This window comes from Rosa chinensis, chromosome 5 (genome assembly GCF_002994745.2).
Source record: "Rosa chinensis cultivar Old Blush chromosome 5, RchiOBHm-V2, whole genome shotgun sequence".
Classification (NCBI taxonomy): Eukaryota; Viridiplantae; Streptophyta; class Magnoliopsida; order Rosales; family Rosaceae; genus Rosa; species Rosa chinensis.
Window position 1 is genome coordinate 22,976,554 of NC_037092.1, and position 25,591 is coordinate 23,002,144.

General features: G+C 37.7%; 4 protein-coding genes across 6 annotated transcripts; 1 reads left to right on the forward strand and 3 right to left on the reverse strand.

The window, feature by feature from the left end:
• Positions 1–2,596: 2,596 nt before the first annotated feature.
• Positions 2,597–4,552, reverse strand: LOC112202168 (phenolic glucoside malonyltransferase 1). 2 transcript variants are annotated; one of them, XM_040506994.1, is made up of 2 exons: positions 3,191–4,552; positions 2,597–3,088 (listed from the first exon to the last, which is right to left on the reverse strand). In XM_040506994.1, exons 1-2 carry the CDS (start codon positions 4,104–4,106, stop codon positions 2,700–2,702), a joined length of 1,305 nt encoding a protein of 434 aa, XP_040362928.1. In that variant the 5' UTR covers positions 4,107–4,552; the 3' UTR covers positions 2,597–2,699. The 2 variants fall into 2 exon arrangements, with proteins under 2 accessions (XP_040362928.1, XP_040362927.1); XM_040506993.1 differs by having other exon boundaries at positions 2,597–3,091.
• A 5,668-nt stretch (positions 4,553–10,220) lies between these two features.
• LOC121049171 (malonyl-coenzyme:anthocyanin 5-O-glucoside-6'''-O-malonyltransferase-like) lies at positions 10,221–11,606 on the reverse strand. The gene is made up of 3 exons (XM_040505771.1): positions 11,491–11,606; positions 10,883–11,039; positions 10,221–10,718 (listed from the first exon to the last, which is right to left on the reverse strand). The coding sequence occupies exons 1-3, from the start codon at positions 11,604–11,606 to the stop codon at positions 10,221–10,223; spliced, it is 771 nt and encodes a 256-aa protein (XP_040361705.1).
• A 2,816-nt stretch (positions 11,607–14,422) lies between these two features.
• On the forward strand, positions 14,423–15,521 carry LOC112166178. Its single transcript, XM_024302952.2, has 2 exons — positions 14,423–14,935; positions 15,474–15,521. Exons 1-2 carry the CDS (start codon positions 14,423–14,425, stop codon positions 15,519–15,521), a joined length of 561 nt encoding a protein of 186 aa, XP_024158720.1.
• Positions 15,522–15,986: 465 nt separating this feature from the next.
• LOC112166177 (bidirectional sugar transporter SWEET2) lies at positions 15,987–19,275 on the reverse strand. Of its 2 annotated transcripts, XR_005810890.1 has the most exons (8): positions 18,923–19,275; positions 17,904–17,940; positions 17,539–17,755; positions 17,278–17,436; positions 17,054–17,173; positions 16,781–16,921; positions 16,414–16,477; positions 15,987–16,377 (listed from the first exon to the last, which is right to left on the reverse strand). XR_005810890.1 is itself a non-coding variant. In XM_024302951.2 (7 exons), exons 1-6 carry the CDS (start codon positions 18,981–18,983, stop codon positions 16,808–16,810), a joined length of 708 nt encoding a protein of 235 aa, XP_024158719.1. In that variant the 5' UTR covers positions 18,984–19,274; the 3' UTR covers positions 15,987–16,477; positions 16,781–16,807. The 2 variants fall into 2 exon arrangements, 1 of the variants encoding a protein (XP_024158719.1); XM_024302951.2 differs by having other exon boundaries at positions 15,987–16,477; positions 18,923–19,274.
• Positions 19,276–25,591: the final 6,316 nt, after the last annotated feature.

The following is a 25,591-nucleotide window of genomic DNA, read 5'->3' on the forward strand; positions in this document are numbered from 1 at the left end:
TTTAGCAACATCAAGATTGAGAACTAACCTTCTGATTAATTTTAGTGGATGAGAGACTTACTTATAAGAGAGCAATATCATACGATTTTGATTCATTCTTCTTCTAGTGGTTGAAGATACAGATAAAAAGTAGAGTAATAGATTGTTGTATCTTATGTTCAAGGGTGTTTTGATAAAAATAAGGAAGTCTACTTAGCTTTTCAAGTATTCTAAAAAGTAAATTAGAGGTGTACTAAGTATGTGAGGTCCAAATAGCGAATTTGGATGTCCAACTAGAACCGCTCTTTTTCAATTTATTTTTTTTTCCAGAATATCCCGGATATTTTTGATATCTAGCTTCTTTTTTTTTTCCAAAATTCTGATAGATATGTAGATACTGATATTTAAAAAAAAAACGTACAATTTGTATTTGAGGATTTCCCCTCTTTAACAAAAACTCAACCAACGTGACCCAACCGTTTCTCGCTCTTTCTCTGTGAGAGACAAAACACGCCAAACGCGCTCGAACTCTGATTGACGTTTAGCCGAGGTTCTCTTGTCAGGCGGCACTCCGCATCGGTGGGGCTAGCATAGTCGTCGTTGTGAGGCTGCCAAACGGGTGATGATGGTATAAAGTTCTCTGGCTTCTTAGATTCACAGTGGCTTGAAGTCTGATCGCCAGATCTGGTTTTGTTTGGTTCGAAGCTTCTCTGTGGTTGGGGGAGTCATGTTATCCAAGTTACGGGGAGCTGTAGGCTAGTGTTTGGTTCCAGGCATCGACGACAGTGCATCATCGTCGTCGGGGTGCAGTCGACGCTCTAGGGGTGCAAGGGCTCTATTTCTTTTTTGATCGGGTCTGGTGCTTTCCAAGTTTGACTTTGTCCTCGAGGTGGCGGCGGCATGGTATACAGTGGTCCTTGAAGCGGGCGGCGATGATAGGGTGCGGTCATGGCAGTGGATTGCTTGCGGAGTGCATCATCATCAGCGCAGGGAGATAGAGGTGGAATAGGGTTGGGTCTGCAATTTAGGCCTAAGGTTTTATCTTCTGTGGGCCAATTGGGCTAGTTAATTTTTTTGTTTACTTTTTTTAAGGAACTATAGGATAGTAATTATTTTACTTCCAATAAGTCCATAACTTTTTAGGAGCTATGCACTGTTATGCCTCTAGCGAATTCTCCGGAGTAGTACTGATAGAGGATTCATGATATTTCGATGTATTTAATGCCAAATGAGTGACCTAATTCTATGTACCACTGTGGGTACTGACATCTTCTTGTCTGTCTATAGATGGCAGCGAAAAGATATGTAAGGGCCATTCTGACTTTTGATTAGTATATGGGTGGTTCTAATTGGACCTCTAAATTTGCTATTTGGACCTCCTATACTTAGTACTAGGCCTGACAATTCAGCCCATGATCCGTTAACCGCCCATTAACCGCCCGCTAAAAACCCATTTATTTCCGTCCATTAACTTAACGTGTTAATGGGCTGCCAACCCGTTAACAACCCGTTAGTTAACGAGCAGAAACGGTTTACACGACGGAACCCATGGAGCCCAGTTAGAAGAAAAAAAGCAATCCAACTCTAACCCTCACTTCTCTCGCAGTCGCAGCTCTCGGTCTCTCACTCTCCTCTTCTCCACTTTAGTTGCTCGAATCCTCTACAGTCTACCCATCTCTACGCCGCCGCTGCCAAAGAGTTCGCCGACGAGCTGCAGTTTGCCGACGGAACCCTCTACAGTCTACCCATTTCTCTTCTTTCACTTCTCCAACTCTTCATTTTCAGTTAGTACACCTCTAATTTACTTTTTAGAATATTTAAAAGGCTAAGTAGACCTCTTTATTTTTACTAAAACACCCTTGAATATAAGAAACAACAATATGTTACTCTACTTTTTATCTTTATCTTTAATATGAGAAGAAGAATGAATCAAAATCACATGATATTGCTCTCTTATGAGTAGGTCTCTCCTCCACCAAATAATCAGAGGTTCTCGATCTTGATATGTTGCTGGAATCCTTTTGAATTTGCTAAAAGAAAGAATTTCCAGGGTTTTGGGTTGGAAGATCGAGTAATAAATACTCAATAAATTTAGTTTAAGGAAATTCCAAATCAAATTGTTTTGAATTTATTTTGGTATTAAATGATGGGTCATGTATAGAAATTATTGTTTTTACTTAATTATTTTAAGTAAATTTTAAAACTATATGTCAATATAAGGAAATTCCGGAAAAATAAAAAATAAAAAATCAATTTAATTGAATGTTATATATGGGGAGGTAATTTAAGAAGAGTAATTTTTTTTTTTCAGTTTTCTCTCTGTCTTTATTTGTCTTTTCATATGACTTAACAAAGTATATTAATAATTGAAAAAGTTGGAAGTCCAAATATCAAATTTGGAGGTCCAACTAGAATCACTCTTAATATATTGGCTATGCATTTTTTGAAAAAAAAAAAAAAAAAAAACCAAAATGTATTAACAAGCCATGTTGGCTTTTAGATTATCTAGCCCGGTTGCAGGTGCCAATATCTATCAATATCCTTGAAGCAATACAGAGCCGGAGAAAAAACACCAACAATTAATCAAATTATTTCTTCCTTTATTAATCTTAACAGTCGGTAAATCTCGGCAGAGTAAATAATCCACCTCCAACAGAGAGAGAGAAAACCAGGTAGTGGTACAATACTACAATAACAATACATAAATATAGCTTCAAGAGTTAATTAATCAAAGGTGTATGAAGAAGACCCTTGGCAAATAGAGAAGCAAAAACTCCCATAAGATGCTCTTCCAAAACCAGCCCAACCTCAATGCCTCCACCACCATTCTTGCTATCTGAAAAAGAGATAGATCCTGTCTTATCTATGGTAAGCACCTCAGTCCTCTTTGGTCTTCCCCATCCAAAATCAGTCTCATAAATCTCAAACCGAGGCGAGCCAGCAGTCGAAAGAATCCTATCACCACCTTGCACAGTACACAACTTCGAAAGCCAACTCTCAGCCCCATCGAGAAGTACTCCCTCATTTTTCAAACCCATAATAGCTTCACTAATTGCCTTTAAAGCCACAACGAACCCATCTTCTCCTAGTAGCCCTTTTGTTTCTGCAACTGCTGCACAGCCTCCGGTGCAATTTCCAAAGTAATTAGCAGATATAGGAGGAGCTAAGCGAGACCTGTAGTCGGCGCTGAGGTATATAAGTACTTTCTCACCTTTGGTTTCTTCTGCCTTGACTAAGCAAACCCAAGTATAGGCGCATGTTAGAGCAAACGCTGACAAATGAAGTGAATCAGAATTCATTACAGTCTTCACATGCTGCCCAAGTGTTTGTATTTTTGCTTTTGTGAATTCAAAGGTAGCTCTAATTGAGCCTGGTAGAGATTTAATTTCCCAAACCTTTAAGCTTCGGTTATTAGGCCCGCCCATGTCGAGCCATTGCTTCGAGTAGATTGCTTCGAGCCCCAATGGGTCCTCGATGACCAATCTATCAGTGTAACATGGTTTTAGGTCATCCGCTAACAAAGACGAGGAGGTTGCAAGTTGTTCATGATGCTTGCATATGTGAGCCCACAATTTGAAAAACAAGGTTAAAGAATTGCCATCAAGGACTGCATGGTGCATGGCTGTTCCAATCGAAAACCCCCGATTCGGAAAGACAGTGATTTGTAGTGCCAGCACCGTGGCTCGATCGTGAGACACATCAAGTTGGGGCACAAGAGAATAGTATTCTTTTGCTTCAAGGAAGTCGCTGCTCGAAAGACGATGGAAATGATCATGACCAGCATGATCATCATTAGAGTAGTACTCGGCTATTGTGAGCGAAACGGTGTTGCCTTTGACATAGCTGAGAATTGGCTTAGGGGAGTCTTTAGGCCAGGTGAGGTTTCCGGCGAGAGGTGAAAAGTGGTGAAGAGTTAGTGATAGGGAGGTTTTGAGCCTTGGAAGTATGGATTTGAAGAAGAGTGCTGTGTTAGAGGCTTCATAAAAGAAGAGGCGTTTGAAGGGTTCAAACCTCAGCCAAAGTAAATCAAAGAAGGTTAGAGGAAGTGACTTAGAGGCTGAGGCCGGTTGTGGAGTTACTCTGCAAACCTCAACTACTTTCACTGGATTTGGATTTGGATTTGCCATTGGAGATGAAAAAGCCCAAGTGATCGAGCTAGCCAGGGGACTAAGAACTATATAAACATAATCTACTGCCTCAATAACCGAATATTGGGTGGAAACAGCACATAGTATTAGGAAAAAGAGGAGTAGAAAAACACAAACTGATGGTGAAATTTTTCTTTGTATTGGATTTTGTTTAAAGCTTTACAAGTCTTGACTCTTGAGCACTTGGAACAAAAGTCTTCTGACAGTAGACAACAATAGAAGAAAAGAATGGTCTTAACAGTAAACTCTAACAAAAGTCTTCTGCTACCTACGTATGCTGACTCTAACAAAACCTTCTGCTGCCTACATATGCTGCCTCTAACAAAAGTATTCTGCTGCTAACCGTAGACTTTAATGTACCATGTTGACTTTGCAACAATAGAGGACACCACACCACATGCAGAGGAGACCATATTCTTCAATAAGAGGTGACAGTGAGCACATAATATTATATATAGTAGCTACTTTATGCATGGTGCATGTGCTTCTTTGATTAATCTTAATTAGACCATACATTATTAGACAAAGCTAGCAAGTCCTTAAAGATATTTTTAGTGGGTGCATGATACGTCGATCGAAGCTCCCTGGCCGGCCGTATCGACATTTTATTTGGTACACGTTGTTTGTGGTCTGTTGATTTAAATCTATTTGAACACACCAACAATACTCTCTTGAGAGAGCCAGACCATCAATAGATACCACTATGAGAGTCGTAGGTAGACAATTTCTGTAGAACACAAGCACAGAATATGTATGAGGCTTCACTGTTTTTAGGGCCTTAATTTGGACCTTTCTTATGCAGCTACGAAAGGAACTTGTGAGAAGAAAAGGAATCTGGCTCACGAGTCATGTTCACATACTCAGTGATATTCATGCCTTCCATGCTTTCCTTGACTGGAAACATATTGTCACACCCCAACTTAGGGATTTTTTTTTTTTTTTTTTTTGAGTTGAAGGTATGACTTGTACTAAAGAATAGAAACATAATAAAGAAAAATCGTAGTCCATTTGAATCAGATTTGAAGTACTGAAAGAAATAACCAAGTTGCCTTTCCAGCAAAATTACTAATGCAAAAAGCTAACTTCATGGTGACATAAATCCTTTGTATGACTTCCAAAAAGGAAAAGGTTTGTTTCATTTGAAACCTGGGGATGTCTAGTTTTGAAATGCTGGTGCCTCCAAGCATGATTGAATAGAAAGCTAGTAAAAAAAATACCAAGAACATGACAGTGCTGCTGTCTTTAAAAAAATTATGCAACAGACCTGTAACTTTGAAAAATCATAACTAATTCTAGAAAAATCGTCTTCAAGAGATTCGAATTTTGAAATGATCTTTAAGATGTCTACTGCAACTTTTATGAAGACACCAACTTCAAATACCCAACCAAAATGTACAGTTTTCAGTAAAAAGGCAACTGCATCAAAAACTCAGAAACACAATTTCAGATTTGCAGATCTTTGTTCTACCTTGAATTTAGCCAATGAATTTTAAATATAAGAGCTGGAACATAATGAAACAAATCAAAGAACATAGAATCAATTAAAAGACATAACAGAATCAATGAACATAGCATGGATTATGGAAAAAAAAAAAAAATTTATAATACAACAAACACAATTATATGGATTACAGTACAAACTTTCTTGATAGTTCATTATTCCCACAAAAATTTCTAGGGCTGGCATTTTCAGCCGAGACAAACCAACCAACCGAGTCCGAGCCGAACCGGAAAAGTTGGTAGTCGACCATGTCGGTAACCGAAAGTTTGGTACGGTAGTACCGAACCGAGAGAGATATATTGGTACGGTATTGGTACTGAATTTTAGACATATACAGTATACCGTACCAAACCGTATATTGTATATATTATTTATTTATTTAAATAAATTTTATATATATCGATCTGAACCGTTGATTATTATTAGTTTTATTTCATATTAAATTATAACCGTTCGATTTTAAATTTTCCAAACCCTAAGGGGGGTTAGATCGAGCCCTCTCTCAGTCTCTCAGACCCGAACCCTCTCCGCCTCGGCACCTCTTGACCTCTCCTTCAACCCTTTGAAGTGATGATGTTCAAACTATCCAAGAATCGAACCCAGAGATAAGAGATTCATGTCCTACGACCGGTGAGTTTTCCCTAAGACTCATTCGATTTTTGTTTCAATTTTAGCTATAAGAGCATGGATTCATTTGATTCATGTTCTAAATTGAGTAATCTCTAAGACTCTAATGCTTTTGTTGCTTTGCATCTTGCTGCTGTGGATCTCAAGTGGAATAGGTCTCTGTTGCCGTTAATCTCAAGTGGTATCTATGAGTTCTTAACCTGTGATTTGTTGCTCTTTCTTTACCAATATGTTCTGGGTTTTCATGGTTTCCCTTCTCTGCTTGCAGGAACAGGAGGACCAAGGACTGAGTTTGAGTGTTTGAGACTTTGAGGGAGATGAAGGCAAAGTCACTGCACAATTGAAGGTATAATTCATTAATTCGTATTATGCATAATTGATAATTCTTTGTAGATTTGATTTGCAGCAATTGTGGTAAGTTTGATTTATGAGTAATAGATACATCTCATCTTGAGAATAAGGTAGAATTAGTAACAGCCTGGACTGATACCTCTTCGAAATAATGTCAAATGAATTATGAATTAGTAGTTTTGAGTAATGTCAGTACTCACTATCTATATGTGATGGCTGTAGGTAGAATTAAGACTAAAGAAAATATAGTTATGTACCTGTGAATTGTTATGTTCTTCTTAAATTTTAAGTTTGTTTTTCTTACTGTGCTTTTCAGGTGTTGTTCCAATCTCAGAAATTCAAGTAATCATCTAATCAAGGCCTGCTTAGACCTGGAGCAACGTATCATTTCATTCATTTGTGTGAGGTGTGAACTATGAGTGTTTGAATTAGAAATTGTATGAGCTATGAAGTGATGATGAGATGAACTGAAGTTGATGTATTGCTTTATTTGCTCATGGTTGTACTGAAGTGATGATGAGATGAAGATGAATTGAAGTTTGTATTGCTTTATTTGCTCATGGTTGAACTGAAGTGATGAGATGAAGTGTTGAACTTTGCTTATTTTTCATTTGCAGATTTGCTTATGGTTGGGCCTTTAAATTCATATGATTATTGCAGTTTTTCATTTGCTGGACAGGTTTGGCCGTTTGGGATTTTACAATTGCAGTTGGACCGGAGCTGAAAGCTGGCCCAATCTTAAAGTCGGTTGGAGGCCCAACCAACCGATACCAACCGGCTATCTCGGTATACCGACAAGTTGGTATACCGACTTTTTGGCTGGTAATTGGTAGCCCATTTTGTGTACCAACAATGTTCGGTTCGGTAGGTGGTATTGGGCTTCAAGGTCCGGTACCGAATCGAACCCGGCCCTAGAAATTTCAAACCTATACTTCAAAGGCAAACTACAAACTGGCAGCCTTTGCTCTTATTCTAGGAAACTAAACAAAACAAGTCTCACACTTCCTTCACATTAATCACAAGCTCTTCAAAAGGGAAAATTAAACTTCATGTTCAGTACCTGCAATATTTAATAGGGGTGAGCATCAATAGCTCAGTAGGAGGCTAAGCCTCTTTAAATAAACAACACAAACTAATCAAAACAGCAACACATGGATGTATGTAATTCTATTTTCAGCTATTACCCTGTTAACTCACATGCTATGACACCAATAGTCTACATGTCCCATACCATGTAATTTACCTTTTTGAGGTGACTCCAGATGAAATAACATATGAATTAACCCCATAACCCAAACCATGATTTCCTTTTTGCTAGTCATCTTACTTAATCTCGATCACCAAAATCGTACAGCTCTATTAGCCCACCCGAAATTTGGTCCTTACGGATTAAGCTCAACTATACAAAAGAATACTCCCACATATTTCATTCCCATTCTATTCTATCAAAAGTTCAAAACCATGCCTCAGACTTCATGAACATGCTAATGAAACAATATGATAAACAACATATAACACCCATTAACTCATCCATCAATCAAATTTCATAACTGAAATCACATATAGCAATACAGCAAGCAAGCAAATTAAATAGAGGTTTCCCCAGATCCCCCTACCTTGTTTCGGAAGTTAGTCTATACTTCTCAGGTTCCTCCTTAGTCTCAAAATTTCTCCTTCCCTCACTTCTTTTTTTTTGTAAAAACAAATATAGGGAACTCAATAAAGAAAGTAGAACAAACCTGGATATTTATAGTGTATGGCAAAGAGGTCAGATTTTAATTCTAGATAAGCACAACAGAGAGTAGATTTAGATGCCAACACTATCAGCTTCGTCTATGTTTCGATAAGGACTGCCACCTCCTGATTCTAGGTCTCCACCACATGCTTCTAGGGATCCACCTCCTGCTACTAGCTTTGATGAATCGTAACTCTGGTAACTGACTCTCCAAGGCTCTTCAGCAACATCGACTCCTCCAACTTCTAAGATTAATCTTATATGGGTGGTCTATCATAGTGGTCCTGATCCTTTACTTTAGGTGGAGTGGTGCTTGCAAAGAGAATCAAAATAGGGGAGGAAGACGATGAAGATAGCAGACAAGATTTTGAGATTGGTTTGTCGTTAAACGACATCCAACAGAAGTATAAATCAATTGGTCTTGGGCTTTAAAATTGACTTGGGTTTAAAAAAAAATAAAACAAATAATGGGCTGGCCTAAGAATATAGAGATAGCATATATACTTTTATATATATATATACAACACCTCTTGGTGATGTGTGTGTGTGTATATATTTATATATATCACACCATAAAACAATTATACATATACACACACCCATAAATAAGAATATGAATTAATACTCAAGCTAAAATAAAATATTCACTATATCTTTTTTTTTTTTTTTAATATTATTAAAAGTATAGGTCGTCACACATATTTTTTATTTGTTTTTATTTTGAACTCTTAGCCCACCCCACCCTTACATATGTCAGTGAGATTCGAACCCATGACCTTTACAATGTTAGAATGATAACTTTCCAACATATCACAGCTCACCGACTAAAATTAAATTTCTGACTGGGAACATCTTTCTCTTTATTTTGATCTTTATCAATCTTTCTTCCATTACATTTGGGCTTCATCATTATAGTAGATCTAATTTATCTAATTCTTCTCCCTGTTAACATTGTAGCATGGCTTCTGATCGGAAGACTATTGTACCATCGTCAACATCTATTGTGGAACCAAATCGGACAGCGCCTAATGCTCCAACATCTGATCGTCCTAGCAAAAAGCAAGAGGTTCAGGCACTAAATCCTGGAAGTCCGGCCCGAAATGAAACAGTATGGTCCCTCTTAGTGGCAAAACGAGCTTTGGGCCCGAACAGTAAAAAGCTAGCCGGTCCCTACCCAGTAAAATTTTACTTGGACCCGACCCATGCCCATCCCTAAATATACTTACCTGCAGGATTTTCAACTTTTATAGTGACTGAAACACTAGTCTCTTGTACATGGTAGACCAAATCAAAAGAGATGTATGACTATTATATTCATCACTACAATTCGTACTATATGAGTCATATGTTTTGATCTGATTATTGTACTTTCGTAGACCAACAAACAACTTTCCAACCACCTAAATCTCTTTTTGGATGTAGATGAAGTTGATATTATATATGTTTACATGTAAATCCAAAAATTTAATTTTTCAAAAAACAATTTTTTTTTTCCTTCAAACTATACCCTATATTTCCGATATCTAGTTTTTTTTTTTTCAAAATTCTGATAGATATGTAGATACCGATATCTTTAAAAAAACGTACAATTAGTATTTGAGCATTTCCCCTCTTTAACAAAAACTAAACCAAAATGTATTAACAAGCCATGTCGACTTTTAGATTTTCCAGCCGGTTTCGGGTACCAATATATCTATCAATATCATTGAAGTAATACAGAGCAGGAGGAAAAACACCAACAATTAATCAAATTATTTCCTTCTTTATAAATCTTAACAGTCGGTAAATCTTGGCATCAATAGAGTAAATAATCCACCTCCAACAGAGAGAAAGAAGACCATGTAGTGGTACAATCACAATACACAAATAGCTTCATGAATTAATTAATCAGAGGTGTATGAAGAAAACCCTTGGCAAATAGAGAAGCAAAAACTCCCATAAGATGCTCTTCCAAAACCAGCCCAACCTCAACGCCTCCACCACCATTCTTGCTATCTGAAAAAGAGATGGCTCCTGTCTTATCTATGGTAAGCACCTCAGTCCTCTTTGGTCTTCCCCATCCAAAATCAGTCTCATAAATCCCAAACTGAGGCGAGCCAGCAGTCGAAAAAATCCTATCACTACCTCTCACAGTACACAACTTTGAAACCCAACTCTCAGCCCCATCGAGAAGTACCCCCTCATTTTTCAAACCCATAATAGCTTCACTAATTGCCTTTAAAGCCACAACGAACCCATCTTCTCCTAGTAGCCCTTTTGTTTCTGCGACTGCTGCACAGCCCCCGGTGCAATTTCCAAAGTAATTTGCAGATATAGGAGGATCTAAGCGAGACCTGTAGTCGGCGCTGAGGAATATAAATACTTTCTCACAACTTGACTAAGCAAACCCAAGTATAGGCACATGTTAGAGCAAACGCTGACAAATGAAGTGAATCAGAATTCATTACAGTCTTCACATGCTGCCTAAGTTTCTGTATTTTTGCTTTTCTAAATTCAAATGTAGCTCTAATTGAGCCTGGTGGGAGATTTAATTTCCCAAACCTTTAAGCTTCGGTTGTTAGGCCCGTCCATGTCGAGCCATTGCTTAGAGTAGATTGCTTCGAGCCCCAATGGGTCCTCGATGAACAATCTGTCAGTGTAACACGGTTTTAGGTCATCTGCTAACAAAGATGAGGAGATTGCAAGTTGTTCATGATGCCTGCATATGTGAGCCCACAATTTGAAAAACAAGGTTAAAGAATTGCCATCAAGGATTGCATGGTGCATGGCTGTTCCAATCGAAAACCCCCGATTCGGAAAGAGAGTAATTTGTAGTGCCAACGTCGTCGCTCGATCGTGAGACACATCCAGTTGGGCACAAGAGAATAGTATTCTTTTGCTTCAACGAAATCGCTGCTCGAAATACAATGGAAATGATCATGACCATCATCATCATCATCATTAGAGAAGTACTCGGCTATTGTGAGCGAAACGGTGTTGCCTTTGACATAGCTGAGAATCGGCTTAGGGGAGTCTTCAGGCTAGGTGAGGTTTCCAACAAGTGGTGAAGAGTGAGTGATAGGGAGGTTTTGAGCCTTGGAAGTATGGATTTGAAGAAGAGTGTTGTGTTAGAGGCTTCATAAAAGAAAAGGCGTTGGAAGGGTTCAAACCTCAGCCAAAGTAGATCAAAGAAGGTTAGAGGAAGTGACATCGAGGCTGAGGCCGGTTGTGGAGCTACTCTGCAAACCTCAACTACTTTCACTGGATTTGGATTTGGATTTGCCATTGGAGATGAAAAAGCCCAAGTGATCAAGCTAGCCAGGGGACTAAGAACTATATAAACATAATTTAGTGCCTCAATGACCGAATATTGGGTGGAAACAACACATAGTATATATTAGATAAAAGAGTTGACAAGGAGCACATAATATTATAGTAGCTACTTGATGCATGGTGCATGTGCTTCTTTGATTAATCTTAATCAGACCATACATTAATAGGTAAAAGAGGTGACAATTATGAGCACATAATATTATAGTAGCTACTTGATGCATGTGCTTCTTTGATTAATCTTAATCAGACCATACATTATTAGACATAGCTAGCAAGTCAAGAATCCGTCCTTAAATATATTCATAGTGGGTGCATAATACATTAATACATCGATCGAAGATCCCTGGCCGGCCGTATCGACATTTTATTTGTTACAAGTTGTTTGTGGTCTGTTGATTTCAACCTATTTGGAACACATGCACCAACAATACTCTATTAAGAGAGCCGGGCCATCAAAAAAAAAAAAAAGAGAGCCGGGCCATCAATAGATACCACTATGAGAGTCGTAGGTAGACAATTTCTATATGGAACAGAAGCAACCAAATATGTATGAAGCATGCAGCTAATTAAGGAACTTGTGGAATCTGGCTCACGAGTCATGTACATATACTCGGTGAACTTCATGCCTCCCATGTTTTCCCTGACTGGTAACATCTTTCTCTTTGTTTTGATCTTTATCAATATTTTTTCCATTACATTTGGGCTTCATCTTTATAGTAAATCTAATTTATCTAATTCTCCTCCCTGTTAATATTGTAGCATGGCTTCTGATGGGAAGGCTATTGTACTGTAGCCAACATCTGTTGTGGAACAGATCGGACAACTAGCGTCTAATGCTCCGACATCTGATCGTCTTAGCAAAAAGCAAGAGGTTCAAGCCCTAAAGCCCAGAAGCCCAGCTCGAAATGAAACAAGCGGGTCCCTATTAATGGCAAAACGAGCTTTGGGCCAGGACCTTAAAAAACTAGCCGGTCCCTAGCCTAGTAAAATTTTAGTTTGACCCAACCCGTGCCAAGTCCTAGATATACTTACCTGCAAGATTTCCAACTTTTAACTAAAACACTGGTCTCTTGTACACGGTAGACCAAATCAACTGCTGATCATTGCCAAAATACATCAATATTTCTCATTTACTTTCCTTACCGGCCATGGCAACAAAAGTGTCATTCACTAGCCCTCTACCACATGAACTCATTGTCGATTTTCTATGTATACTACTAAAGTGATACGAGCTCGACACAACATATGGTCATATCGCCCCTCTGAAGGTTCACGGTTTCGACACCGTTGAAAGCATCTCAATCCGATCACTCTCAGATCACTAAACAAAGATATCTCCATTATACATGCACATTTAGCCTTGGTTTTTATTTCCACAATTAAATATCAACAAGAAATATTTATTTCGAGGCATTGACAATCACAACCAAGAAGGGATTTTCAAGATTTCTTCATACATCATTTAGTCGGAGGTGAGATTATTTCTCTTAGACTTGAACCCAAGCCTCGGTAATAATTTGGGTAAAGGTATAGTAACATTCATATGCCATTGTACAGATTTGTCTTCCCCAAGTGCAAAGGCAAAGAGAGCTTGACTGCAGAAACCATAGAGTCGTCACTCAATGTAAAAGTTACTCTATGTATATACTTCCTTACGAGCTCACGTCAAAATGAAGGTTCGGCACCTATATGCCAGATTTTTGGATACCTACTATTGGGTAATTGTAATTCACTTTTCAGCGACACACGAACTGGGTTCAGAATCCAATGTGGGAATTGGTGCTCTGTACAGGACTTTTCCTTAATATAAGTAGACACGGAAGGATGCACCTCCTATGTACTAGATAACGTGCCCACGATAAACACGGCATCATGCAAAGCAGACAACTGAGATAACTGGTAAATACATCCAAGTACTAAGCCAGTCTATCACGAAACGAGTGCCTTTCTCTGGACAAAAGTAAAAAATTAATTAATTAAATAATCAAAGCTACCTTAATGTGTCATTTTAAGAGTGTAAATACCAAGTTGTCTAAAAATAATGTTAAGTGAACTATTTTTTAAATACTATCTGCATCTAATGCTATGTGGCAACTGATGTAACACAGAGCTTAACCTTAACAAATAAGATGATTTCATTAAATGTCATGGTTGTGTCACATAGAGTGAGATGTAAGTGATTCATTTAACATTATTCATCGTCTAATGGGTCAAAATTCAATTAACCGATGGTAATATAGACTATGCTACATGTACATAAGATTTGGGGTTGGTATTTGATCTCTTCTAATGTAACCAACAACAACGAACAATGCTAGGAAAGCTCTTCTCTCAATTTTTTGGCAGACCATTTCTATCGACACAACAAATTATCCTCCTCGGCTCATAACCTCATCCTAAAGAAAAGAGTGAGAGAAGCAGATCGTCGTTTAAGTAAGAGTTTAATGACCATGAAGACTCCGTGACTGTCTTTATTAGCCAAAAACGGTGAACAATTCCCATGCCCCATGCCCAAGCTAACCCCATGGACACCAAACGCCAGCTAGCGGTGGAACCTCACGTGAATACTCCATTAACTGGACTAGCCTTACTACTCCATGAATGCATATTATTGCTTTCACCTTTCTATATACGTGAAATTTCATTCTACCTAGAATGAAGCTTATTCCATTACACCTTTCCATATATACTCACAAAAATATGGTATCACAAACTGAAAGAAAAAAACTGTCTTTGACTCCTTAGAAGGAAAGAAATCTGAGGACGTATATGGATGCTTTGTGGGAACTAGAAGATAAGTGGAAGCTATCAACCCAACAAGCATTTCTTCTCTTGGTGTCTGCCGGCTTTGCCGTTATCAGTCTCTGCATGGCTATGACTGTGCTAAGAAAGAAGGCTCAGAGAAAGCACCAACAGCAGCAGCTTGTGGTGATGGGACAAGAGGAGACTAATGGGGCATTAGGGCACAAGTGGTCAGAGCCAAGCTGCGGTTGGGGCTCGATAAAGAGGGCGTTGGTGGGCTCGGTGCGGTGGAGTAAGGCGAGCAAGTGGGGGGAGAAGAGAAGAGGAGGGAGCTGGAGGGAGAAGACACCGGCGGGGCCGCTGCTGGAGAAGAGGATTGGGTTAGAAGGGGGGTGGCATAGCCATAACTCGGAGTCACCTGTTTGGCAAAGGCCTATACTTATGGGGGAGAAGTGCGAGCTACCGAGGTTTAGTGGGCTTATTCTATATGATGAGAGAGGCCGGCCTCTTTATGATTCCCACCAGGAAACTAGAATCCAGGTAATTTGCTAATGTAGTACATTTCTTTTGATGGGAAGATTTACAGATTTGATAGTCGAAACAAGTTTCTCACTACTTTTATGGGTTAATCAGGCTTAACTGATTTGCATGCAACCTTCAAGGAGTTGGTGTTTCTTGCATTGCATTCCGTTGTTTAATAGATCTTTCATCCCAAATTAACAAAAATGAACATTTATCGGTCTCAGTGTTAATATATTCATCAGGATAAATTTTCTTTTGTATTTCTCCTTTTCCAGACACCATTTTAGGCTATTCTCAAAAAAAAAAAAAAAGGACACCATTCCTAAATAGATTTTGTGGGAAATCACATACTAGTCCTCCTATTTGGGTTTGCAACATGAGGATCGCTTTTACAATTTTATTATCTTCTCTATCCAAACAATTTTTATAGATGCACACAATCCAGTAATGAACTTCTACATCATTACTTCCTTAGCAATCTTTGGCTAGAAGCTATCTCTTGTGCATTAGCATCTGTTCTTTCTCATTGTAACAAATCATTTGTAAATTTATGCAGGAAAAAACGGCTCCTGTTGCGAGAACGACTCTGAGGGACTTGCTGTAATTTTTATTGTTTTTAACAGACATGTTCTTAATAGTTTTATCAGATGAGAGCCATAGGATTTTCAATAGTAGTGGCACCAGTAGTCATCTTCAACAACCTTAATAATTACCGTTTATGTACACGGCTGTAACATTAATTCTATGAACCTGCTTCTTCTTTCATTTTTCATGAGGTAATATTCAATTGGGTGCACCCAACTGTCACTGTGATACATCCAAAATTTTGATAAAGGAATAATAAAGAAAGAAAATTACCTTTAATCAACCTAGTGATCTGCTAATCTACCAGTCCTTCACTTGTACATCATCATGAAGATTTTGACAGATGAAATATGAAGGAAAGGTAACATTCAACCACACACCTAGGCTACAACAACTCTTCACAGTTCATTTTCCCCATCACAATATATGAACATATAAATATATATAAATAAATACACACACCCCCACCCCCAAGGGAAGACGCTGATTATTTTCACTGAAGCAGGTAGGTATTAATGTATTATGACAAATTACATAAAAAATAAAAATGAATAAAAAATTGCCTGAGCAAGGAAGTAAGTGGAAACCACCAGTACTAGTAGATAGAACAAATGAGGGAAGACAAATTTCATTTTTGGAAGTTGACCTCTCTTTACAGCAAAGCTGCTGAAGCCATATAAAAAAGGCTTTACATACAGGTTTTGACTTGGTGAGATGAGAAATTTTTGTTCTTGGACAATTACATGAATGCTACAGATGGAAAGGGAGGACATCTTTGTAAGTATCTATGGTACACGTGGTTGCAGTTTCACATATAGGCAAAGTAAGATGGAGGTAGGCCGGAGGGTGACAAATGATGCACCTAGGAGCTTGAAAGGCTGAAGAATATAACTCATGTCTCAAGTTGGTAATCAGCACCACGCTTCACTTCAATCATGTTGCCTTATCATCTCAAGATAACATTTTTGTTCTTACCTAGTAATAGCAGAAGCAATAAATAATAAAAACGGCAGCAATGTATGATTTCATAAATTGCTCTGACATTGACTTTAGATTTACACAATTGTGCAGATAAGCCGAAGGCCAGGCCAAAATTTTCTTTGCATAAGAAAAATGGAGCAAAAAATTCATTAACTTGACGCTCAGAAATATCAGAATTGTACACGCAATAAGTGAGCAGAAGATGGTTATGGTTGCAAGAAGCCACAAAAAACTATAGAGAATCACCTCACAACTATTAAAAGATGATAACACTCACTTCAATGAAACAACACTTACTTCGTCTTTCCTTGTTGTCAAACTTGTTTATGCATATGAAACTATCAAGGGTTCTCTGGAGTCTTCTTTTGATGAACGATGATAGTGAAAGTACAATGCCAATTGTACAATTCCCAAAATTGTTCCTATCCCATTAGGGACCTGAAATTTATAGAAGATACTATTAGACAAGGGAAACTAGGACTATGTAATCTGAATTGACAGTTCCAAATAGCTACTTTTGGAGAATTGAGCAAAATCAGAGGAAAAAAAAAATTTCTGAAGGAATCTTACATAAACGTACGGATCGTAATTAAAAATTCCATACAGAAGGAAACAGGTGCTCATTAGGAAGGTGGAAAGGGAGAGATAAAATGGCATGTACTCAACACTCTTGGTACGAATCACCAAGTTCTGCAAAAATATGTCAAGTAAATTGAAGTCACATAAAATAATACAAATTAAAAAGAATATATACATTGATAAAGAAGTACTCTCTTTGCCTTGGATCAACTTACTATTATAAACAATGGAGAAGCAAACATAGATATAAGAGAAAAACAGCTAAGCAATCCAACGATTGTCCGTCGGAGAAAAAGGTCAGATATCTGCAAGCTCCCAACGACTATGATTGCAAATAGACCAAAAACTGCTACCAGCAATCCCAGCATCCTCACCTGTGAGCAACATTAAGGGGAAACTAATGACAGTTTAGAACATAGAAGGCTTTCAGAAACTTCATCAGAGTGACAAGTGAGCAATTCTGAAGATTGTGTAACCTTTTTTGGTTTCTCAGCATAGATTATGAAGAGGGTTATGTAGACAAATTGAAACACTGCACCAGCTGAATTGACTGTAAGAATCAACATGTTATCAGTAGATATAAGAGGCGATCCATACCACATGCTGATCATGCAGTTCAAAAGGGCATATATATACGGCAGCCCTGAGAACTCTTCAGTTGAACCATTTCTGATGATTCTTTTAAATGTGGGCCTGTCATTTATAAACAAAGATAACATTAACTAAAATCAGAAACTGGGGAGTAAATGAAACACAAAAACGGTTCTATATATATATATTCTCCGGTTTTCTGGTATTGAATATTTCCAAACAGAATGAATTAATAAAGAGTGAAACTTACATGGGTGAAACAAACAGCCCAAAAGCAAAGATATTGCCTGCAACGAATAAAAGATTAGCATAAATGAGGACTTCTTCTATATATACAAACATATGTTTAATACTACGATTTGTATACAATACATATTGTCACTAGCAAAACAAGGCGGAGCATCAGAGATTTGTTGAGAGAATCAGTAGGGAATTACTGGGTGAACTACCTCGTCATTTTATTAGATAATTCCTCCAATGTCCCACCCACTGAGGTGTTTTACTTTCTAGTTCAAACATTCTGTTTTAGTTTAACACCAAATTACAGGAGTACTGACATTTGAAGTTGTCACTGCGCACATTTTGGCTTGTAACAGACTAAAACATACAAATTAAAGCATGCTATGTACATAAGCAATGTAAGTGATGTTCCTCATGTAAAGCTGCATCTACTGACATGGAATAATCCGAAATGCCGGAGTTCAACAGCTTAATCTATTAAGCAGCAAACTTTCAAAAAAACTAAAGCTTTCAGTCAAACCAACATTTACTTCTTGCTAAAAGAGTTGTATGCAGTTCTTGAAATATATTTTCCGGAATCCTTTTCAAGTCAGACAGTATAAAGTCATGTCAAATTACACTTCAAACCAACACCAGTCAGAGAACAAGGCATCAAAACACAATCAAGTTGGTTCCTAACTGCTGCAAAAACTTCACCTTTCACAGCAAAACTTTGGGCCACCGGAAAATTGAATGGGAGATCCCATAGAAGATGCAGAGTTTTCTTCTAATCAGTACTGATAACAATCATGAAGTTGACTTTCAGACCAAAATGGCAGAACCCAAAAAAAAAACAAAGAAAGGTTCCTCTGCAGTTGCAAGGAATGCAAGAACAATAAAGCCTTGCAGCAAATCACAAAGCACAACAATCAAGCTCCCAAACAATAACCAGTTCAAGAGATTCAAACATGGGTTTTCCTCTGCTTAACCAAAATCAAATCCCAAAACAAGAACAACCCAATTCAGATAAGAGATTGAAGAGAACAATACCGGCAACCCCAGCTGCATCTTTGGCAATTAGAAATGCGGAATATTGAGAAGAAAGAACCATCAAATCGCTTTCAAAACAGTACAACTCCTTTTCCCTCTCTATTTCCCTCTGATAATGAATGCTGCTTGCTCCCTCCAAAATCTTGGTGCTGTTTTTTCTGAAATTGCCACGCCAAAAAAATTTCCGAAAATGGCTGCCGAATTGTCACCTCCTCATAATTTATACTTGGACAAAACGTAGAATAGAACCAACTACCGTGCAAGGCTGGACCTCCAACTTGATGGAAGAGTCAAAGAGAAACCGAGTTTCTTTGTTTTGGGCCATTTTTATTTGCACAGAGAGAGGGGGTTAATTTACTTAATTATTGGGTGCTGAGGTGGGTGATGAATACGAAAGCAAATGAATGAAACGTGCATAACAAGTGCATCCAAAGATGTCACATTTTGGAATCCTCGACATATTTCCATTCATGTACGCACAAAGCAGGGACTAATGACCACTTCCCATTTAGCAATCTTATCATTTCATGTTTCTCCTCCTGATCTAACTTGCATACCTATCAACCAATTATTTCTGGACTTCTAGGTTTCCTGTCTTAGTCTGGCGGTCATTAATTTCAGTATATCAAGATTTCTGAAGTATCCGACTTTCCGTGGAGTTTTACAAGTGAAATAACTAATGAGAATATGAGATCTTTGTATCACGTTGTCTACATGGTCGTTGAAAGGTATGTATGGATTATAAACTCTACCGAAGACGTAATTTATGTATTAATTTCTCATCAATTAGGTCAGACTTGTAGTAATTAATTAAAGAGTTCTGATACCATTTTGAAAAGAAATACGTTCTTTAAGTTTTAACCATTGCAAGTGGCCTAGTGGTTCTTGCCTAGTTGGGTGTGCTCCCTGATCTAGATTCGAACCCCGAAGCTGTCAGAGTAGTCAGGCACTGTGCTGTAATCCATAGTTAGAGCATTTCACATACGCTGAAAGAGTTCATATTTAGCATAAGAAACATTTGGGTTCTCCTTGATAAAGTCAAAAAAATAAAAAAAACGTTCTCTAAGCTTTTATAATTCAGAATATTAATGCACCCCACTCAATGAACTAATCCAACAATTCTAAAATCTAAAGCTTCAGACACGCAGAGCACTATAAAGCACTGAATCTGCCGCACAAAAAACCCCAACGACTTCATGGAGTAGTTGGCCAGAAAAATTAAATCAACTTCAAATAGTCATGGGTAATTGAGTACATGACTAAAGAAAGAATGAAAGACATACCCTCCCCACTATCCCAATCGGTCTATAGAGTATACAATATAATAGCCAATAACTTATCAGTCACACAATGCAAAGCATCATGGGTGCATCAAGGTACACTTGCATCAAGAGGTAATTCCGCTCTGTTCACGCCTCGTATACTATTCACACTCTGAATTTAATTGCGATCTATGTGCACCTTGGTTCATACTAGAATTTTCACACACAATGATTAAAAGATAATCCCACAACTTCCATGCAGCCGAAAAAGAAAAGTGCATGTTCCAGAAATGAAGCTGAGATCCAGGACAATATCATGCCAGCGTTTCACAATCTTATTCTTTTTTTGAAAAGAATCTTATTCTAGATTGACGTTATTAGTAGTAATATTTTTTGATAGAAAGGGACTTGGTTTGTGGAAGTCAACATCTATAGATCCTTCTGTATTTGTGAGATCATGCCCTGGAGGCCTGGACTTGGAGGGCTGTAATTGGCTTCAACCTTCATTTTGATTGTGTTTCAATTCAGCACGTTGCTCCAAGCCGGCAACCAGTCATGTTTTTTCTGGTTTCACCCATCATTGACCATAGTGATTTGATTTATTCTTTAAGAATGACCATAGTGATTTGGCAATGCTAGGGATCCCAAATTATTATACTAAAATTGAATTCCGAATGATATGGCAATTGCCACGTAATCACTTGTGACTAGATAATTTCTTATGTGTATTTATGAAAATTAAGTCTTCAAGGCAAAAATTATTAGAAATAATATTGTGAATTAAATTTCTAATTGGCCAAACGAAGAAGATGAAGAACTAAATATGCCCTGCAATCAAATAATCAAATTCCCCACAATCCCAATATTCAACGTCTGCCATCATCATCCATCTTTGATACAACGTACTTCTCAATTTGGATTGCCTCCAATAGGAAGAGATAACGTGAAAACCACATTTAGGATAATTAGATCTAAAAGGAGACTGATTTCACTGGGTATTGCAACGATGAGATCTAGGTCTATGAATTCTTTAGAAAGAGAGATTGGGCGAGATATTTTTTTCTTTAGATTTCTTTGATGGTTTTCACTCACTTCAAGAAAATTTTACTCTCCTTCTAAATCAAGTGGATTAATTACCTGGGAATGTACCAGTCATGGTGGGTTAGGATTTCAAAACAATATTTTTTATTTGTTAAGAAAAAAAAAATACAAACTAAAAGTAATTATTGGACACTCGTGGAAATTACAAAGTGATGACATGGCGATATGGCAGTTGCCATGTCATTTGGTCTGTAAGCTTGGTAAAAAAACTTTGGGATCTCTAGCATTTTTCATTTGATTAAGGGTTGTTTGGAGTAAGAAGGAATCTATAGCGAATAAAAGGTACATTCACAGTGTCATGACTAATACAATTTAAGCTGTTACTTTAAAGATTAAAAAAACAATTAATAGAAGAGAGCAATTTTAGGCTGCGTTTAGGAATATTTATAAGGGTTAATTACATATAAGTGCATCTTTGAATGTTTTTTTAGCCATAACACCACCAACTAGTTTTTTTTCCCTCATAAGGCCCTTAATTAAAAAAGATGTTATATTTTAGATATAAAAATCAACATATTTACAGAAATGTCACTACAGTAAAAAGTCAACAATCATTTTCTCTCTCCTCCGACGAGGTCTCAAGTCAACTCCGGCGGGTCTCCGGCCGACCTCCGGCGAACTTCAACTGGTCTCCAGCCAACTTCCGGCGAACTCCTACAACCACAAAAGCTACTGTCACTAACACCAAAAGCTAATGCGGCTAGCAACAAAAGCTACTCTGATGAGATTTCCGGCAACCTCCGGTGAGGTCACAAAAGCCACTATCACTGACAACAAAAGGTATTGTCACTAGCAACAAAAGTTACTATGTTGAGATTTCCGGCGACCTCCAGAGAGATCACAAAAACTACTGTCACCAGCAATAAAAACTACTCCTGAGATTTTCGATAGCCTTCGGCAAGATAATAAAAGAATCTGTGACCTTGGATATCTAGCTTAAGTGACACAGTTCGATAATTTACTTATCGATCTCGATAAACGTTAAAGCACTCGAGAATATTTTCAAAACTTTTCACATAGTGAAATCTTTAGTAAGAGTTGGATAGTAAAGTACATGACATGACGAATTCGTGGAAATTTCTAGAGAATTTTCCGAGTACCCGAGCTATTTACGGCGATTTTACGAGGTTGTGGGATTTAAATCAAGAAATGAAAATTTAGTGGAGCGATGTGAGCCATTGATCCACTCACCGGTTGATCAAGACCGTCCATTGTTAAATGGACCAATCTACTTATATGTGTTGATCAGATCAAGGAGAGGGGGGAGGAAGCGAGAAACTTCTCGCATCACCGCCTCATCTCTCTCTTGTGGTCTATCTGCAAGTCTCTGGAGGAAAAAAGAAGAAGAAGAAGGAAATGGAGGGGAGAAGGTTAGTGAAAAGAAGATCAAGAAAAATCATCCATGGGGTTCCTGATCGCTCCCAACTCCGTACCAGCTCTCCTTGGAGGATAGATGGAGAGAGAGAGAGAGAGAGAGAGAGAGAGAGAAGGTTTCAGGTATTAAATAAAAAGGGTCAGGATGTTACATTGACCATGAGTACAACAGACCTCGTTCTGCCGTTAACCGGAACAATGGATCTCCCGACCTCAATCCACTGCACCCGCGATCCAAGATCCGAAGGTTTACCTACTTTTGGAGAACCAGATGTTTCAGGTTAGGTTTGAACTGCTCGTCGTCGACGATCAGGTGTTTTGTCGGCGAGCTTGTGAGGTCTGAGGTCTGCAACGGCGTTGTGTGGGTTTGTAAAGGGGAGAGAGAGAGGCAACGGTGTCGTGTGGGTTGTGAAGGACTAAAGGGGAGAGAGAGAGAGAGAGAGAGAGAGAGAGAGAGAGAACGTGTGGAGCAGAATGGTGCCTATTTTTTCAGCTAGTTTAGATAAGGTGGAAGGGCAAATTTGTCAACGGGAGAAAAAATTGAAGCATTAGGTGGCCTTATGAAGACAAAAAATATAAGGTGGCCTTGTGACTAATTAAAGTTTCAAAAGATCACTTGTGTGTAATTTTATATATTTATAAGTAGTTTAAATATAAAGCAATGGATAACAACGTGTTTGGTAAAATTAAAAACTTTTTTTTTTTAACCAGTGCTTTTTTAGAGCCAAAAGCAAGTTCTCTCGGTCTAACTTAAGTTGTAGCACTTTCTATTTAAAGTTTAGCAAACACTTTGCCACTGTTTTTAATACTAAAAATTCAGTTTATCATCCACTTGGCTGCTTTACTTGACAACCACTTATTCTCATGTCACAAGATAAGTTAACTTATCTTATAAGCACAGCCGTACCAAACTGGCCCCAAGTGATTTTACAATGTTAGTATATAAGTTTGAAAATAGTGTAAGACAGCAGGAGTAGATAGGGAGAAGATGAGTTAGTTTGATGATTTCATTTCTAGATTCAGTGACGGAGTTAGCATTGTTACTTTGGGGCCGATAAGAGCCACTTCAGACTAATCTTTACATAACTCCATTCTTACATACAGTGAAGAGGAAGAATTGAGTGTTAGCATAGTCGGTACCTACGATATGTTTTTTTTACCCCAAATAGCAGTGGTAGATCCAGAAATCTTTCTCAGGCAAGGCAAGATTATTAATAGACTTCTTTTCAATTGGTTTTCAAAGAAAATTTTCTTATATTTTAATTGGAGTTATATGTAGCAATTACATACCTGAAAATTGGAGCACAAATAGATATCACTTACTAAAGCAAAATTATGAAAAACAAAAAGAAAAATTATCAAGGGGTGAAGAGAGAACTATAGTTTGTAGTTTGTAAGAGTATAAATATTATGTTATCTTAAAAAGAAAAAAGTTTATACAAAAAAATATTTAAAGAAATACACAATTCTCTTAACCTAATGTAGAATAGTGATGCTGACGCCACAAGCTCTATGTTATATCTTTGACAAGTATTATCTATAATATATTTAAGAGAAGAGGGCTTGCTCACCATAATTGAAATTTTGTACTTTGATATGAAGAGAAATGGAATTGCTTGATTGAAGTTGATTACAGTAGGATGCTATTTAAACAACAAGTCAACAACTAATAAAGACCTAGCTACTACTAGACAATGGATCACATGTGCTTTCTGAAGGAGTGGTCTAGTGTGATATTGAAGTGTGTGGTTTGGGTGAAGTCTGGACCTGACATATAGCAACAAAACTGGTTTCTTGTACTATTGAGTTGGTGCACTAGTTGTCTCCTCTTGTGGGGAAGAATTCCAAATGGTTCCTTTGGGTAAGGATTGCCTATGTGCATCCTCATTACTGATGCTACTGCCATGGTCACCTTGCTATGGCATTATAGTGTTATTACGCCCTGTAAGCTGATGAGCGGTATACGCACAATTAGCTTGGAACTGAGATCAAAGAACCGATGTTTGGGAAGACTCTTGGTAAAGATATTCGCAACATTCGCAGTTGAGGAAATGTGGTGAAGCCGCATTGATTTGTTAGCTAAAGGTTCTCTGATGAAGTGATAATCCACATCCACATGCTGCGTTCGACTGTGGAAAACAGGGTTTGCAACCAATGCAATGGCGGAGACATTGTCACAGTAGAACATACCATGAAGAGAAATGGAATTGATTTAGGAAATTTATCTCATCTGAAGTTAGAGGACCGTATAATCTTGAAATTATGATGCATAAGATAATTTATAGGCTAGATTTCTACCATTAGGCCCCGTTTGGTTAGCATGAATGTCAAAATAGGAAAATGATTTATTTTCCTTTCCAAACCGGTATAAAATGGAATATATTTTGGTATTTCCATGTGGGTGTTTGGAACATTACTGAAAATTAAATTATGAAATTTATTTTCCATTCTTATGGTAGTGTTTGGTAAGTCATAAGAATGAAATATAAAATTATAATTTTCAATAACACCCTTTTACTAATTAAAGTACAAATATGACATTAACTTATAAGGAATGTTGGTGAGAGAATATAAACTTTTTAGAGGGATAATTTATGTAATTTTACCTTTGAAGGTGGGAAATGGAAATGGAATTAGAATACCACTCCTTATTAGGTAATTCAATTCAGACTTTATGAGGGAGTTAAATTCCAGTCAAATCTCATTTTTTATTTTCTTTCCAATCTCTAATTACAACCAAATGGTACCTCTACATGGAAAATGAAATTAATTTCTATTTCATACAATGATTTCTTGCCATCCAAACGAGACCTTAGTGTAGTTTGGTTATGTAGGCTTTACCCCAGCACATTTGCTTAACTGCTGTTTCGAAATGCGTACACTTCACAAGTTCACATTGATCGATCACCAAACTTGGTCGAAAGAGGGACAT

Coding starts and splice junctions, on each gene's coding strand:
- LOC112202168 (XM_040506993.1), bottom strand. CDS start 4,106: ATGGCAAATCCAAATCCAAATCCAGTGAAAGTAGTTGAGGTTTGCAGA. Junction 3,092..3,190: donor CAAGGCAGAAGAAACCAAAG/GTGAGAAAGTAC, acceptor GAGGCTGTGCAG/CAGTTGCAGAAACAAAAGGG.
- LOC112166177 (XM_024302951.2), bottom strand. CDS start 18,983: ATGGTTCTTTCTTCTCAATATTCCGCATTTCTAATTGCCAAAGATGCA. Junction 17,941..18,922: donor AGATGCAGCTGGGGTTGCCG/GTATTGTTCTCT, acceptor TATTCGTTGCAG/GCAATATCTTTGCTTTTGGG. Junction 17,756..17,903: donor GGGCTGTTTGTTTCACCCAT/GTAAGTTTCACT, acceptor TATAAATGACAG/GCCCACATTTAAAAGAATCA.
- LOC112166178 (XM_024302952.2), top strand. CDS start 14,423: ATGGATGCTTTGTGGGAACTAGAAGATAAGTGGAAGCTATCAACCCAA. Junction 14,936..15,473: donor ACCAGGAAACTAGAATCCAG/GTAATTTGCTAA, acceptor AAATTTATGCAG/GAAAAAACGGCTCCTGTTGC.
- LOC121049171 (XM_040505771.1), bottom strand. CDS start 11,606: ATGGCAAATCCAAATCCAAATCCAGTGAAAGTAGTTGAGGTTTGCAGA. Junction 11,040..11,490: donor TTTGATCTACTTTGGCTGAG/GTTTGAACCCTT, acceptor TCACATATGCAG/GCATCATGAACAACTTGCAA. Junction 10,719..10,882: donor CTAACAACCGAAGCTTAAAG/GTTTGGGAAATT, acceptor GGGTTTGCTTAG/TCAAGTTGTGAGAAAGTATT.